The sequence below is a fragment of the Daucus carota genome, chromosome 4, assembly GCF_001625215.2.
Source record: "Daucus carota subsp. sativus chromosome 4, DH1 v3.0, whole genome shotgun sequence".
Lineage (NCBI taxonomy): Eukaryota > Viridiplantae > Streptophyta > Magnoliopsida > Apiales > Apiaceae > Daucus > Daucus carota.
In genome coordinates, this window is record NC_030384.2 from 42624330 (window position 1) to 42637382 (window position 13053).

Sequence of the window (13053 nt, forward strand, 5' to 3'; positions counted from 1 at the left end):
AAGTCTTAAAATACGTGTCAAAAAGTAACGTAAAAAATCTAGTGGGACGGAGGGAGTCCAATAGATTGTTACCCCCTCTCTCTCTATATATAATATCATTAGTTCTTAGCTAATTTTTCTCGGGAGCCATCATCAACTGGTTTGTGGTGATTTTGTTGATCCACTTTAATAGATCATAGTATTTGACTATTTTAACATTACATTTCTAAATTATTTAAAAAAATCCGAAACAACGGAAAGATGGATATATTTAGAGTATGCCGGCATCAAACACGGATTACAAAGCTAGTTCAAAAATTATTGTACATCAAACATGGACAGTAGAAATATAAAACACAACATTAAATTTTTAAATAAAGATAGTAACAACTTTCAGTACACATAAAGCAAGGTAAACTGAAGAACTGCAGATAGAGTTTGAAACTTAATTAATTATCTGATATTATTATTTCGGTTCGTGTTGAGGCTGGGTTTGGGACAATGGAGGCATCTTTTTCTTGTTGCTAGCCCTCGTTGTTTTAAATCTCCTCACCGTGAAGCGGCAAAGACGAAAAAGAACAACCAATACGGCAATGACCATCAAGAACAACCATGAATACAGTCCAATTCTAACTGTTTTAAGTGTTCGGTTATTCTGATTATATTTTGGGGTGGTGGCTCTAACTGCAGCCTCGTAGGCGAAAATCATGGCTGACAGAGTTATCCACATTGAACCGCGAATAGACCAGATGAAAAGCTTCTGCTTCAGACTTGCACCGCTCACATACAAAAAGATTACACTCAGAGCAGCTATAAAGGAGATGGTGTTGAATACCCAAAATGCATTACTCACTGATGCGGAGAAGTAGGCGAGAAGGGAGCTTCCAGGTGCAAGAAAATAACTAAAATACCAAGGGTCACTGACTGAATAACTTGCGGCATCCATTGAAGCAACACCACCGGGAGGGCTAATAGCTGATGTGTAAGCCATTGCGGCTATGACAGATGCTGCTACCAGTAATGTCTCATCTTTTGTTTCCATTCTGTCCTGAGATAAGGTCATTTTTTTTACCTTCTTGGCGATGTTTAACAGCTTATTATAGGTCCCAGTGCCTACTACTTCTTCTTGGGTGTTTTTAGTACCAGCTGAGACAAGAAGCTCCTTAATTTCCATGCTTTTTACATCTTTAAGCATCTCCTCTATTGTGCCCAAAGCCGTGAGACCTTTTTTATTTTTTACATTTATCTCGGCTTCACTTCTATTTGCTATCAGGTACTTTACTATCTGCTTTAGACGAATACAATTATAAGTAAATTTAGTTTAACTTATAATTATTACATCAAAAAATTCTCAGCTAAACACAGTAACACAGAAATTGTACCTGCATACGTCGTAAACCTGCAGCATAATGCAGAATAGTGTTACCATCCTCATCTTTAACGTCCGACAAATCCATGGGGTTCTTGTCTAAAACAAGAATCAGAACATCCAAACGATTATACATAACACACATGTGCAATACTGTATCAAGTCCTTGATCATTAGACTCCGAAAGGGCTTTCATCAATTCGTCAACACAATCATATTGGCCATTCATCACAGCCAAATTGAGAGGGGTCCTTTCGTCCTCATCAGGAACACTGCACATTTTCTCATTGTGCAGCAGCAACAGTTTAACGATGTTCGCATATCCGTTTGCAGATGCCAAATGAAGAGCAGAACAACCTTGTGAATCTAATCTGTTTGCAAAATCAGGCTTGTGAGAGAGAAGGGATTTAGCAAACTCAAAGTGACCTAACATAGAAGCAAGATGCAAGGGTGTTTGGTTAAAGCAAGAAGATATCGAAACTCGAGCAAGAGTGAGTTCATCTTCTCGCATCAGTGCCTCCAATGTCTCTGCGTCTCCTTTCACGCATGCACCATAAAGCTTCTTGTCCATTGCCTCACTATTCATACCTCGTATTTCTCTGCATATAGTATTTATTCAAGATGTTACAATTGATTTTAAGCAACTAAAAGTTAATATATGAACGCACAAACGAAAATAAGTAACTTAATTAGTCTAGAATGTTAGATGGGATTTTACCTGTGAAGTATAACTACTAACTAGAATTGAGTGCACTGAAATCGGAGGGTACGTAAAGGGTAAAGTTGTGATGCCTTCAGAACGTCCTCTTGGCAGGACATTTATAGGGTTCTATTTTTATTTTTATTTTCTTTCCGAAGATGTATACGGGATACGGACAAGGATGCGTTAGGTAGGAATATTTTATATATTTATTATTTTAACAACTAAAGTGCATAAAACATACATTTGACATTTAAATTAGAATTTTATTTTGTGATAAATTTTTACGTTTGTTGCTCAGTAATTTAAAAATATTTAAAATAATATCTGTGATAATATCTTGCCAAACTAATATAAGGAATATTATGCATCTTATATTTTGATAGAATTTATGTACTCTGTTGTAACTGTAGATTTTTGCCTTGTATATTTTGTTAGTGAAAGAATTTTACAGAATGATTTGCTTAATTAGTACTCCCTCTGTACCTCTCATTTCTTTACAGTTACTATTTTGGGATGTCCCTCTCATTTCTTTACGTTACTATAAATAGTAAGTTTTTCTCATCATTACACCCACTATCTTCCTCCACTATCTCATATTTAACAATAAAAACTACTATTACACCCACTACTTTTCTCCACTATCTCAAATCTACTATTAAATATTGGTAGGCCGGTCCCACCATTTTACCCACTTTTCATCTAACTTTACTTATTTTTCATACATTGTCTTGGTCTCCGTGTCCCCCTCCAATGTAAACAAATGAGGGGGACGGAGGGAGTACTATTTTAAAGGGTTTTTACAGCATGATTTGCTTAGTATTATTTGTATATTTTCAAATTTCAACTCGGAGAAGAGATAGATATAAGGGCACGATAATGTTAGGTACGAACCATGAATTTCTCATTTAATGCGTGAAATACAGACAAGGTCATGTTAGGTACTCCCTCCGTCCCAATAGGTAGTATACATTTGGTGTGGACACGGAGACCAAGAAAAAGTGTAAAAAATGAGTAAAGTTAGATGAAAAGTGAGTAAAGTGGCGGGACCCATTTATATTTAATTATAGATGTGTGATAGTGGGGGAAAGTAGTGGGTGTAATAGTGTTTATATTATTATAAAATGAAGATAGTGGAAGAAAGTAGTTAGTGTAATAGTGTTTTACATTATTAAAAGTTGCTATTTTAGGAATGTATAGAAATGATGGGACGTCCCAAAGAGGAAATCGTATAGAAATGACCGGGACGGAGGGAGTATACCACATCCACAAGTGGTAAGCAGATGTAACAGTACAAATTGGGTGGTAACCCTAAAATATTTATTGCTTCACGGTTAATAACCAAAAAAATTACTATGATCAATTGGTAGTTGGATCATCCAACAAAAAAACTTATAAACAGAACTAGATTTAACTTGTAATCAATTAACAGAATTAATAAAAATTTACATTTAGGTAAATGTCGTTAGCGCACAGCCGTTAAATATCAGTTGACTTTAACAAAATCTAATAAAAATTTGAAAAACATATAATAAAAAAATATAAATTTGAATTTTTTATAAAAAAATTTAAAAAATCTGAACACTTCAAAAATCTGAAAATTTTTAAAAAAACTTTATAAATTAAGGATTTTTTGAAAAATAAGAAAAATGTAAAGACTTTGAAAAAGCTAAAAATTCTGGGGGAGAAAAATTAAAACTTCGAAAAAATCGTGAAAATTTGAGTGGAAAAGATTAAAACTTAAAAAATCTGATTATTTTTTTAAGTGAATAAACGGTAATTTTCAAATAGATTGATTCTTCGGAATAATGAGTCGCCGTTGATATCGACACACCTGAGATTGCCAAATGTTCGGGAGTTCCTCTATTCAATCCTTTTCCTTCTTCTTGTTGCTGGATATCTCGTTCGTACACGTCTTATCTTTGTTTCCCGGACCTCTAGTGAGTTACAGATAGAATTTGAAAAGGTCAAATCTTTGATGATTTCATCATATATGATTGAGTTGCGAAAACTTCTGGATAGGTATCCTACATCTGAACCGAAAGAACAACCAAAAATGTCATAACACATAAGGACGGGCAACTTCAACCCCTGTTAGAATTATTCTAATCATCGAAAATAATTAAAGATGCAACTGTAAACCCCTTTAGAAAATCATGATATAACTAGTGCAAAAATTTCTTCTTTTTTTACCTCTAATTTTTTAAAGTGAGGAAGTCTTAAGCTGGAGCTGGCAGCTGGCACATGCTTGAACTTATCTTCTTTAATTTTCATGAAATTTCAAGTTTTACGAGGAAAACAAGTAAAAGTGGAAGTAAAATTATGCAACTTTAATGCACTCTTATTTGTAGTATCGAGTTTTTTAGAGGCCGTTTGGCTGAGTTTTTGACTTATAACTTTACGTGACTTATTTGATAAGCTGGGAACTTAAAATGTTTGTTTGGGTAATTTTGATTTATTAATGACTTATGGGTTATTAAAAATTTAAAAATAAAAATAAAACTGATTTATGGGTAAATTAAGACTTATGGTTAATTTTTATCAGAAAAAGTTCAAAAAAATTTAAGTCACTAAAAAAATACCTCAAACTAACTTCTGGCTTTAAGTCAGTTTCTGGCTTATTCCTGATTTTAAGCCGGCTTCTAACTTATTACACAAACAGACATTTTCCAGTTTAAAGTCAGAAACAGCTACACAAACAGGCTCTTAAATCGACGAATGTAACTCAAAGCAGCTGAACTTTTGTTTTCATACCACTGTTAGAATGAAAGTATGTTATAATTGGATCCACTTGCTTCACCTTCTTTCTATCATAAAAGAACTCGAAAGCACGGTCTTAACATTTTCTGAACAAAATACAATTTTAAAATTACAAAAATAAAAGATTTTCAGAAAATCATATGCGAACAATAATGTTTGTCAAAACGACGAATACCGATTCTATACAAGTTCATACAAAAATAACAACTCAAGTGTCAATTCACACAAACTATACGCTCATAAACATAAAGTCTGCACAAGATGCAAAAATCAGATAAATCTGAAAAGGTGGTAAATTCACAATGTGCGTTTAGGACTTTAGGTTCCAGAGTTCTAGTGGAACTTGAGGCTAGTCAAGACATTATTGTTAACTGGATCAGCCAAATGGTCCAGAAGGTTTTGAAGTGGTCCAACGCCTGTGACCAAAGCTTGGATGAAGTAACCCAATATTGCCAACATAGCAAGTCTCCCATTCTTAACCTCCTTTAACTTGAGCTCTTTCATGGATTTCTCATCTTTTCCGAATCCAAGAGGATTGAAAAATGGGCCTCCAGGGTATGCTGGGTCTCCGGATCCAGCCAGGCCTTTCTCTAAGCCCAAGAAGTATTGTTTTCCCATTGATCCTGGATTGTACCAGTCTTGTAATCTCCTGTGCTCTGCAAATCCCATGAGAGCCATTTCTAGGACAAAGAGTGTGTAGCCATCAGCCCAGTAGTTGTAAGTTCCTGCTGGAGGAATGACTCCTGTTTGGAACCATGGCAAGGCTGTTTCAGCTGGAATGAGCCCAAGTTTTCCCAAAATCTCAGGGGCTATAGCTCCTGCTGCACCCAACATGGCAAAACGACCATTGATTATCTCTCCGTAGGCTAGCCATTTGGGCTCGATGAATCCTCCGGTTCCTTCAGGGTCGGAAAGTCCCAAGGGGTCGAATCCAAAGTCACCTGGAAGGCTGTGTAAGCATTGTCATGATCAGCAATCAGTAAATAAACATGTTCTTCGCATGCATGCCTAGTAGTGTAATTAGTTAATAGTTACCTGCCATCTAAGTAAGAAAGGCTCTGTTTAGAAGCAAACCACAATTGTCTGTCTCCTTGCTGAAAACCATATAACAATAAGTTGTTAATTTAACCAGTAATATGAGAAATTTAACTTAATATTAATGCACATTTATTGATATAGAGATGTGTGAGTGAAGTTACCTTAACAGGTGGAGTGGAAGCTGCCTTGACAGCGAAGGAAACTTTCCGGGATGAAGATTGTGCTGGTCTTGCAGCAAAGATCTGCCTTGCAGCTTCTGCAGAAGAGGTGATAGATGAAGATGACAGCACTGGTACTGTAGCCATCTCACTTGTGTACCGTATCAAGTGCTGGAAATAAGCTAGTGCTGGAAACAAATGAAATCAAGTGCTGCAAATAAGGGAATGGCCAGCCACATATTTGCCCGTGGGCCTGATGGAGAGTTTGTGGAGGAGACGAGAGAGGTATATTTTGGATCAGGTTATATTCCAATCATATTTGCACAACTGGCATTTATTTAGCAAATATCTAGCCTCCATATTCTATAACTAAAATGCATGGTGTGGATATGAAACATGCTCAATTATATTGAGTAATAATTTATATTTTACTATATCCTATTCTGGTGACTTGGATTTGCCATCTTACTGGAATCTGAGATTCTTTGTGAATGAAATGGTCACATACTCAAATTTATATGTTTTCGATCCAATATCAGATCACCCAACCGCCAGCATAATTCAGATTAGCTTCTTGACATGAAAAGTTATTACATTTCCAATATGAGGTCCATTAAGGCCGCAACATGTCTAAACTGAACCACTAGAACACAAACTCATTGTTACCATATAATTTATCGATTATAAGTACATACTGGTTATGTTCTTGGATCTGCTGGCTTTTTTTGGTTATAGCATGCAAAACTTCTGTCAGCCTGACTAATGGATTATCTATATAACCTCAAAAAAATATTATCAAAGGACGCAAATCAATTGAAATTTTGTATCTATATATAAATGTCATACAGATGGATATTGGCATATATGGATAATCATCTAGAAAGTTAGTACTAATCAGCATGCACTACAATCAGTGCCGGCCCTGAAGTTTACAATTTGAAACATCAAGACATACTTGATTTAGCTCGCAATACATGAAATATATACTGGCCAGACCTGGCATTTGAGGTCCATATATTTCCTGATACAGTGTGGATCAGAATCTAGAGTACTTTAATGGTCATTTTTAATCATGCTTATAGAAGATGAATCTTGACAAACAAAATGATGGAAATTTAAGCACATAAACATGTTTGATAAAAGAAAATATGTTGGTAGTACTATGCTCGTTTGGCAACATAAGGTGACCTGCAATCCTTACTACAGAACCTCCAGCTAAACATTTCTCAACTAACTATACTGTTCCTCCTAAAAAACATGATAGATCGCGATTCACAACTGTATCTTAACAAAAATCCTATAGACTGCAACTTTATAGCTTCTCTTCCTCAACCTCATGGCTTCGCTTCCTTGGTTTCATTTTTTCCTGTTGAAGGACCAGCTACATTGCTTCCTGTTGATGGTGCAGCCACATTGCCTCCTGTTGACGGACCAGCTACATTGCTTCCTGTTGATGGTGCAGCCACATTGCCTTCTGTTGACGGACCAGCTACATTGCTTCGTGTTGATGGACCAGCTACATTGCTTCCTGTTGATGAAGCAGCTACACTGCTTCGTGTTGATGGACCAGCCACATTGCTTCCTGTTGATGAGGCAGCCACACTGCGTCCTGATGATGGAGCTGCTACGACATTGCTTCGTGTTGATGGACCAGCTACATTACTTCCTGTTGATGAAGCAGCCACATTCCTTCGTGTTGATGGACCAGCCACATTGCTTCCTGATGGATCAGCTACATTGCTTGCCGATGGAACAGCACTCCTTTCTCTTGCTTCTCTTGCATCTCTTGCAGCTCTTAACGCCCACACAGCATCCCTGAAGGCGTAAATGTCCTGAAGGCAATCAATGTTTCTGAAGAAATCATGTTGCCGCAGTTCATCAGCAGTTGACCTTTCTCTAGCATCCTCCGCCAAACATGATTTCAACATTCCCCTAAAAGCTCGTGACAAAATCACTTTTCTCTTCTTTGAATCGGATCCAGATTCACCAATCTTCAATTTCTTCATCACCAATTTCTTGAGATATCTCCCTGCTGCTTTCACTCTCTCTTTCGCGATCCCTTTTCCACTTTTCGCCTTAGCAATCAAACGTTCCAATCCTTCCCGATCTTCCACCTCAATTCCCCCATACACCAATTCCAATGCAGTGATCCCAACAAGCCATACATCACACTTCTCAGTATACTCTCCCCTCAAATGGTAAATCTCAGGCGCAGCACCCCATTCACATATTGTACTTAAAGGCAGATTATTCCCTGGCAATGCCTGTCCTTCATCCCCTGAATTGTGCCTATAAATGCTTGGAAGAAACCCAATCTTGATCGCGGGGATCGCCATTTTATAGTAAATGTGACCGGCATTGAGTTCTTGATGCAAATGCCCTTCTTCATGAAGCACAGCCAGAACTTCCAAGACGGTTCTAAGAGCAATAGCAATAAACTTTTCAGGAATCCCATTCGTATAAAAAGATTTCCACAAGCACCTCAAAGATCCTTCCATCATAAGAAACACAAAATAATGCATGTTTTCAAGAACAAATTCTTCTCTCATTTGCAACAAGAAAGGATGATTCACTTCACGACACCTATACATCCGATCCACCAAGTTTCCATACTCATCTTGATCTTCCATGTCAGTGACTTTCACCGCGATATAGAGATCATAGTGCTCCATTCTTTCCAACTCGTTAGTATCGGTTACGCAGTAGACGCCACGGTAAACGGTGGCTCTGCCACTGGTGGAAGAGCCGATGATGTCGTGAACTTTGTACATGTGGCCATTAACAGGGTTTGTGCGGAGTGTGTATTCAATTTGGGTGGTTCTGTTTCGTGGAGCAATGAGGTCTTGAAAGGTGGTCGGTGGGGGTGCTGATGGTGGTGCTTGTGGGTTTTTTGCTCTTGCTTTCTCTAAGAGTTCTTTCATTGTTCTTTCGAGAGATTGCGGGGGAGATCCTGCTTGGGAAGATTGCGAGGATCTTGCGCTGGTAGATGGACGTGGTGATCTTGATGTGGGGAATGGCCAATTTATGGGAGGGCGGCGCCGCCGCCCAGACATTTTCTTGAATTTTCCTGTGTGTTTGAGAGAGAGAACGAGATTGAGAGAGAGAGAGGGTGGTTGTGTAATGTGTATAGATTAAAGAAGAAAATTGAGAGAGATTGAGAGAGGAGAGATTGTGCGCGAGAGAGAGATGGTTGTTGTGTATAGATTAACAGAATGGAAGAATGATGGATGAAAAAAGAAGGGTGGTGTTTCTAGTCTATATATACAGCAGATAACTGGCGGGAAGTATATAGATACAAAAATATATGAATTACCAAGTGGGAAACTTGAACCGTTGGATAGCATGGTTGGACGGTGGTGGGGAACGACACGTGTCCACCAATTTGTTGCTGCTCGCCGATTATTTTCTACCATTTGGAATTTGTTAGCAATTAATTATTTTTTTTCAGGTGTTACCATTAGATTTTATTTTTTTCAGGTTTTAATTTTTTATGATTTCAAAATAATTGTCATCTTTAATTTAGGCTTAATGATCGTTTAGCTCTCGAGGTTTGGATAAATATTCCGATGCGGCCTCGATGTTTAAAGTCGTTCGATTTAACCCTCCAAGTTTTGTAAATGTACCTTTTAGCCCTTATAGCGAATGCCGGGGTGGACAAAGTTGACATTTCACACGTGAGGGTTAAAAAAGGCATTAAATATAGAGGGTTAAAGGGAAAATTTAATGTTTTTAATGTATTATTTAGGGTTAAAAAAAACGAGATGTATACTTTAGAGATTAAAAGGTACGTCCAAATTTTATCTTGAATATGAATTATCAAATTTACCCTCCGTTATATATCATTATTTAAAAAAAAACTGAAAAGTACAATAGTAAAACTTTAAGAGTTGAATCGAACGACTTTAAATATCGAAGCGGCATCAGAATATCCATCTAAACTTCGAGAGTTAAAAGTTCATTAAATTTTAATTTTAATTCCTACTATTACCGTTTACATATTTACTCCTAATTGTCCTAACCACCCCTGCACTTATCTCTCTAACCTCATACTATTAAATATAATAATAGTATATTTAATACTCCACCATACATCAAATTATGGTTGTAATTATACATTGCGATTGTAGATTTGTAGTTATACATTAAATTTTACAATACAAATATTTCATAAATACTGATCACTCTTGATTTGTTAACATTTTGACACGTTTTTAAAGACTTCTTTCAAGTATAGTTTTACCATATTTTTTTAAAAAAATTCCGAATAAAAATTTAATATTTAAATTCTTATTCAAAAAAAATAAAAAAAATATTATAGAACTATATTTTATATGAGTCTCAAAATAAATACAAATAGTGAACGTTAACTGACGGAGAGGTATCATTTTTCATTCGACATGAGGCTTTATATGCAATTAATTTTTAATGTTTTCTTTCTTCATGATTAAATTTCATTTTTTTATTTTTCTGAAATAATTGTCATTTTTAATTTTAATTCCAATTATTACCGTTTACACATATTTACTCTCATTGTCCCAACCACCACTGCACTTATCTCTAACCTCATAGTATTAAATATAATAGTATCCCTTAATTTGAAAAAATAGTAGTGGGCCTCAACCGTCAACTAAAATATTCATTACAATTGTTTTTTTGTATTAAATTTTATGATACAGATTTCGTAGATATCATTTTTCATGCGATATTGGGCTTTATAAGGGGTGGCCCCCATCGTCAAACACCCTCAACAAATCTCTCCCTCTCATCTATTCACTCTTTCTCGTCAGCTTCGCCACCTTTTTTAAATCTTCTTCGATCTTTCGATCTTGATTTTCTCTCGAGAGTACAATGGATGAGAACATTGGCCTCGTTATCACTGACGGTGAAAAAAGTTACAAAATTCTGGAACCTGTTGGAATTTGGGGACCTCAAATGAATCTTATCGTCTATGATGCAGCTGTTCTCGGAGCCGATGATGATCTTGAGAAAGCTCCCCATTTCGCACTCAAAATGATCCCAGAAATGGGTGATTTACAAGAGTACCATGACATGACTCTCGAAGATCTGCACAAAAGTCGCAAACTTGCTGATGATGTTATAGCCAGGGGCTATATTTTACCGGTAACTAATTCTTTTTACTCTGAGATAAGAGGCAAGCTAACTCTCTGCATTGTTTTTCCTTGTAAAGCAGATGTTATCTCACTCAGATCGGTTATGTCAACTGGCCCGAGATTCGCTGATGGAATACCCGAGGCGTTCATTAAGATAGCTATGGTGAGAGTCGTGAGGGGCCTCCAACAAATCCACAACAGAATCTACAATGAGAAGCGTATGCATCACATGCAACTCACTACCAATGCTATCGTCTTTAATCATGTAAGTGAAACCGTCCAGCTGTCTTATGCGGCTACGGTCTATGAATCTGGTGCAATTCTGAATGATAACAATGTTTATTCGATGAATAAAATGCTGGCCTGGGGTTTAGCCCCAGAAGTTAAGGGAGTTGATGAGCCCTTTGGGTATGTGCACGCCTATGATACGGCCAAATCTGATATTTGGCTTGTTGGAATTGCGGCATTGGAGTTGGCTTATGGAAAAATTCTCGTGGAGAGTCGCAAAGAATTGCTTCAAGTCGCAAGGTACATATGTCAGGTAAAAGTTTTGCCTGATACCTGGGAGGATCTGAAGCTAAAGTCTGCTGAGTTAGCTGCTGACAAGGATTTACCAATCAAGAAGAGAAAGCTCAGCAATGAAGAAGCAATCACTGCTTCGTTGGCTAATGTGGCGAAAGGAAGATTTAGTGATTGTTTCGCTAAATTTTTGGCGTTCTGTCTTGATGCTGATTTAAACAAGAGAGCATCAGCAATGCAGCTGGGGAAGCACGCTTTTCTTCAGGAAGGTGTAGGGAGCATGATAAATTTTCGAGACATAGTTGTGAAAGGGTTAAGTCCCCATGTCCTTCGTGTTCTGGGGCCAAAGAAACCAAGATGTTAAGGAATGCTGATAAAAAGAATGTCTTCATCAGTCAGCGATGGATATGAGATCCAGAAAGAATCAACCTGTCTTTCCTTTTTTCTTTTTCTTTTTCTTTTTTTTTTTGTGTGTTTCGTGATCAGAAAGAGGCAACTTCGATTGAACTTTACTGGGCAAAGAACTGTGGGATTGTAACTTGAGAACATTGATGATTATCTATGTATTCAGACAATTGATCTTTGTGTGCTGATTTCTTAGAGTAACAATCTATGTTCTCTTTACATGCAATTAATAATTTACTTGTTTCGTCCTCCTTTTGGAGTGGTTGTTTGTCCTCCTTTTTGGAGTGGTCCGTATGTTTTTGGTATTTTTGACTTGTTGGTTTGTATCTTTGAGAATGATTCAACAGGTGTTTGGGAAATCTTGAAAGCTCGCATCGAGTCTGAATCGGTGGTGAAAATCGCAAAAACTCACTTTTCACAATGGATGATTGTTCATATTAGGAGGGCATATGTACCTCCAATAAGTTCTGAACATTGGATTACAACTGGAATTAATTATGTGAAGGTCAATTGTGATGCTATTGATTTTGGAGATGGTGTAGGATGGATTTCTAGGGAAACTATTGTAATTTTTTTCAGTTTGAAGAATATATATATTCTGTATGTTACGAGATCCGGAAACAAAACGGCTATTCATTTAGCTCGTTTATTTGTTTGTCAGCCTGATCGTATCACCAGTTTTGGGGTCTGTCCAAGCTGGATTAAGTCTTTTTGATGAAATGCATAATTTTTTGGCAAAAAATAAATAAATAATTTACTTGTTTCTGCAAGATACTTCTTTCATCCTCGTATCAAGAGAGTGTTTTCTTGAAAATTAATCTCTTGATCAAAGATCTATATCTTCGTAAATACGAAAATCCAATCTTTATAAAATGTACCTTTATCATCCATCATCCCAACTAAAATACTCTATCAAAGATATGAAAAACCCGCATGTAAACTAAACTAAATTTATAAGATCCAATTGTGCCCAATAAGATCCGCAACACCTATCCCTGCATTAAAGATGATTTT

The 13053-nt window shown here is 36.7% G+C and overlaps 3 protein-coding genes across 3 annotated transcripts; all 3 read right to left on the reverse strand.

Moving 5' to 3' along the window:
• Positions 1 to 230: 230 nt before the first annotated feature.
• Positions 231 to 2148, reverse strand: LOC108218281 (ankyrin repeat-containing protein BDA1-like). The gene is made up of 3 exons (XM_017391182.1): positions 2067 to 2148; positions 1362 to 1947; positions 231 to 1264 (listed from the first exon to the last, which is right to left on the reverse strand). The coding sequence occupies exons 2-3, from the start codon at positions 1932 to 1934 to the stop codon at positions 446 to 448; spliced, it is 1392 nt and encodes a 463-aa protein (XP_017246671.1). The 5' UTR covers positions 1935 to 1947; positions 2067 to 2148; the 3' UTR covers positions 231 to 445.
• Positions 2149 to 4917: 2769 nt separating this feature from the next.
• On the reverse strand, positions 4918 to 6277 carry LOC108218283 (chlorophyll a-b binding protein 8, chloroplastic). Its single transcript, XM_017391184.2, has 3 exons — positions 6008 to 6277; positions 5844 to 5902; positions 4918 to 5757 (listed from the first exon to the last, which is right to left on the reverse strand). The coding sequence occupies exons 1-3, from the start codon at positions 6149 to 6151 to the stop codon at positions 5142 to 5144; spliced, it is 819 nt and encodes a 272-aa protein (XP_017246673.1). The 5' UTR covers positions 6152 to 6277; the 3' UTR covers positions 4918 to 5141.
• A 1061-nt stretch (positions 6278 to 7338) lies between these two features.
• Positions 7339 to 9057, reverse strand: LOC108217414 (uncharacterized). The gene has a single exon (XM_017390246.1). The coding sequence runs from the start codon at positions 9055 to 9057 to the stop codon at positions 7339 to 7341; it is 1719 nt and encodes a 572-aa protein (XP_017245735.1).
• Between the last annotated feature and the right edge of the window lie 3996 nt (positions 9058 to 13053).

What these genes read in the sequence shown, in the direction of transcription:
- LOC108218283 (XM_017391184.2), bottom strand. Translation starts at nt 6,151, where the DNA reads ATGGCTACAGTACCAGTGCTGTCATCTTCATCTATCACCTCTTCTGCA. An exon ending in CTTCCACTCCACCTGTTAAG is followed by an intron (nt 5,903 to 6,007) that starts GTAACTTCACTC and finishes TATGGTTTTCAG; the next exon opens with CAAGGAGACAGACAATTGTG. An exon ending in CTTTCTTACTTAGATGGCAG is followed by an intron (nt 5,758 to 5,843) that starts GTAACTATTAAC and finishes ATGCTTACACAG; the next exon opens with CCTTCCAGGTGACTTTGGAT.
- LOC108218281 (XM_017391182.1), bottom strand. Translation starts at nt 1,934, where the DNA reads ATGAATAGTGAGGCAATGGACAAGAAGCTTTATGGTGCATGCGTGAAA. An exon ending in CAGGTTTACGACGTATGCAG is followed by an intron (nt 1,265 to 1,361) that starts GTACAATTTCTG and finishes CGTCTAAAGCAG; the next exon opens with ATAGTAAAGTACCTGATAGC.
- LOC108217414 (XM_017390246.1), bottom strand. Translation starts at nt 9,057, where the DNA reads ATGTCTGGGCGGCGGCGCCGCCCTCCCATAAATTGGCCATTCCCCACA.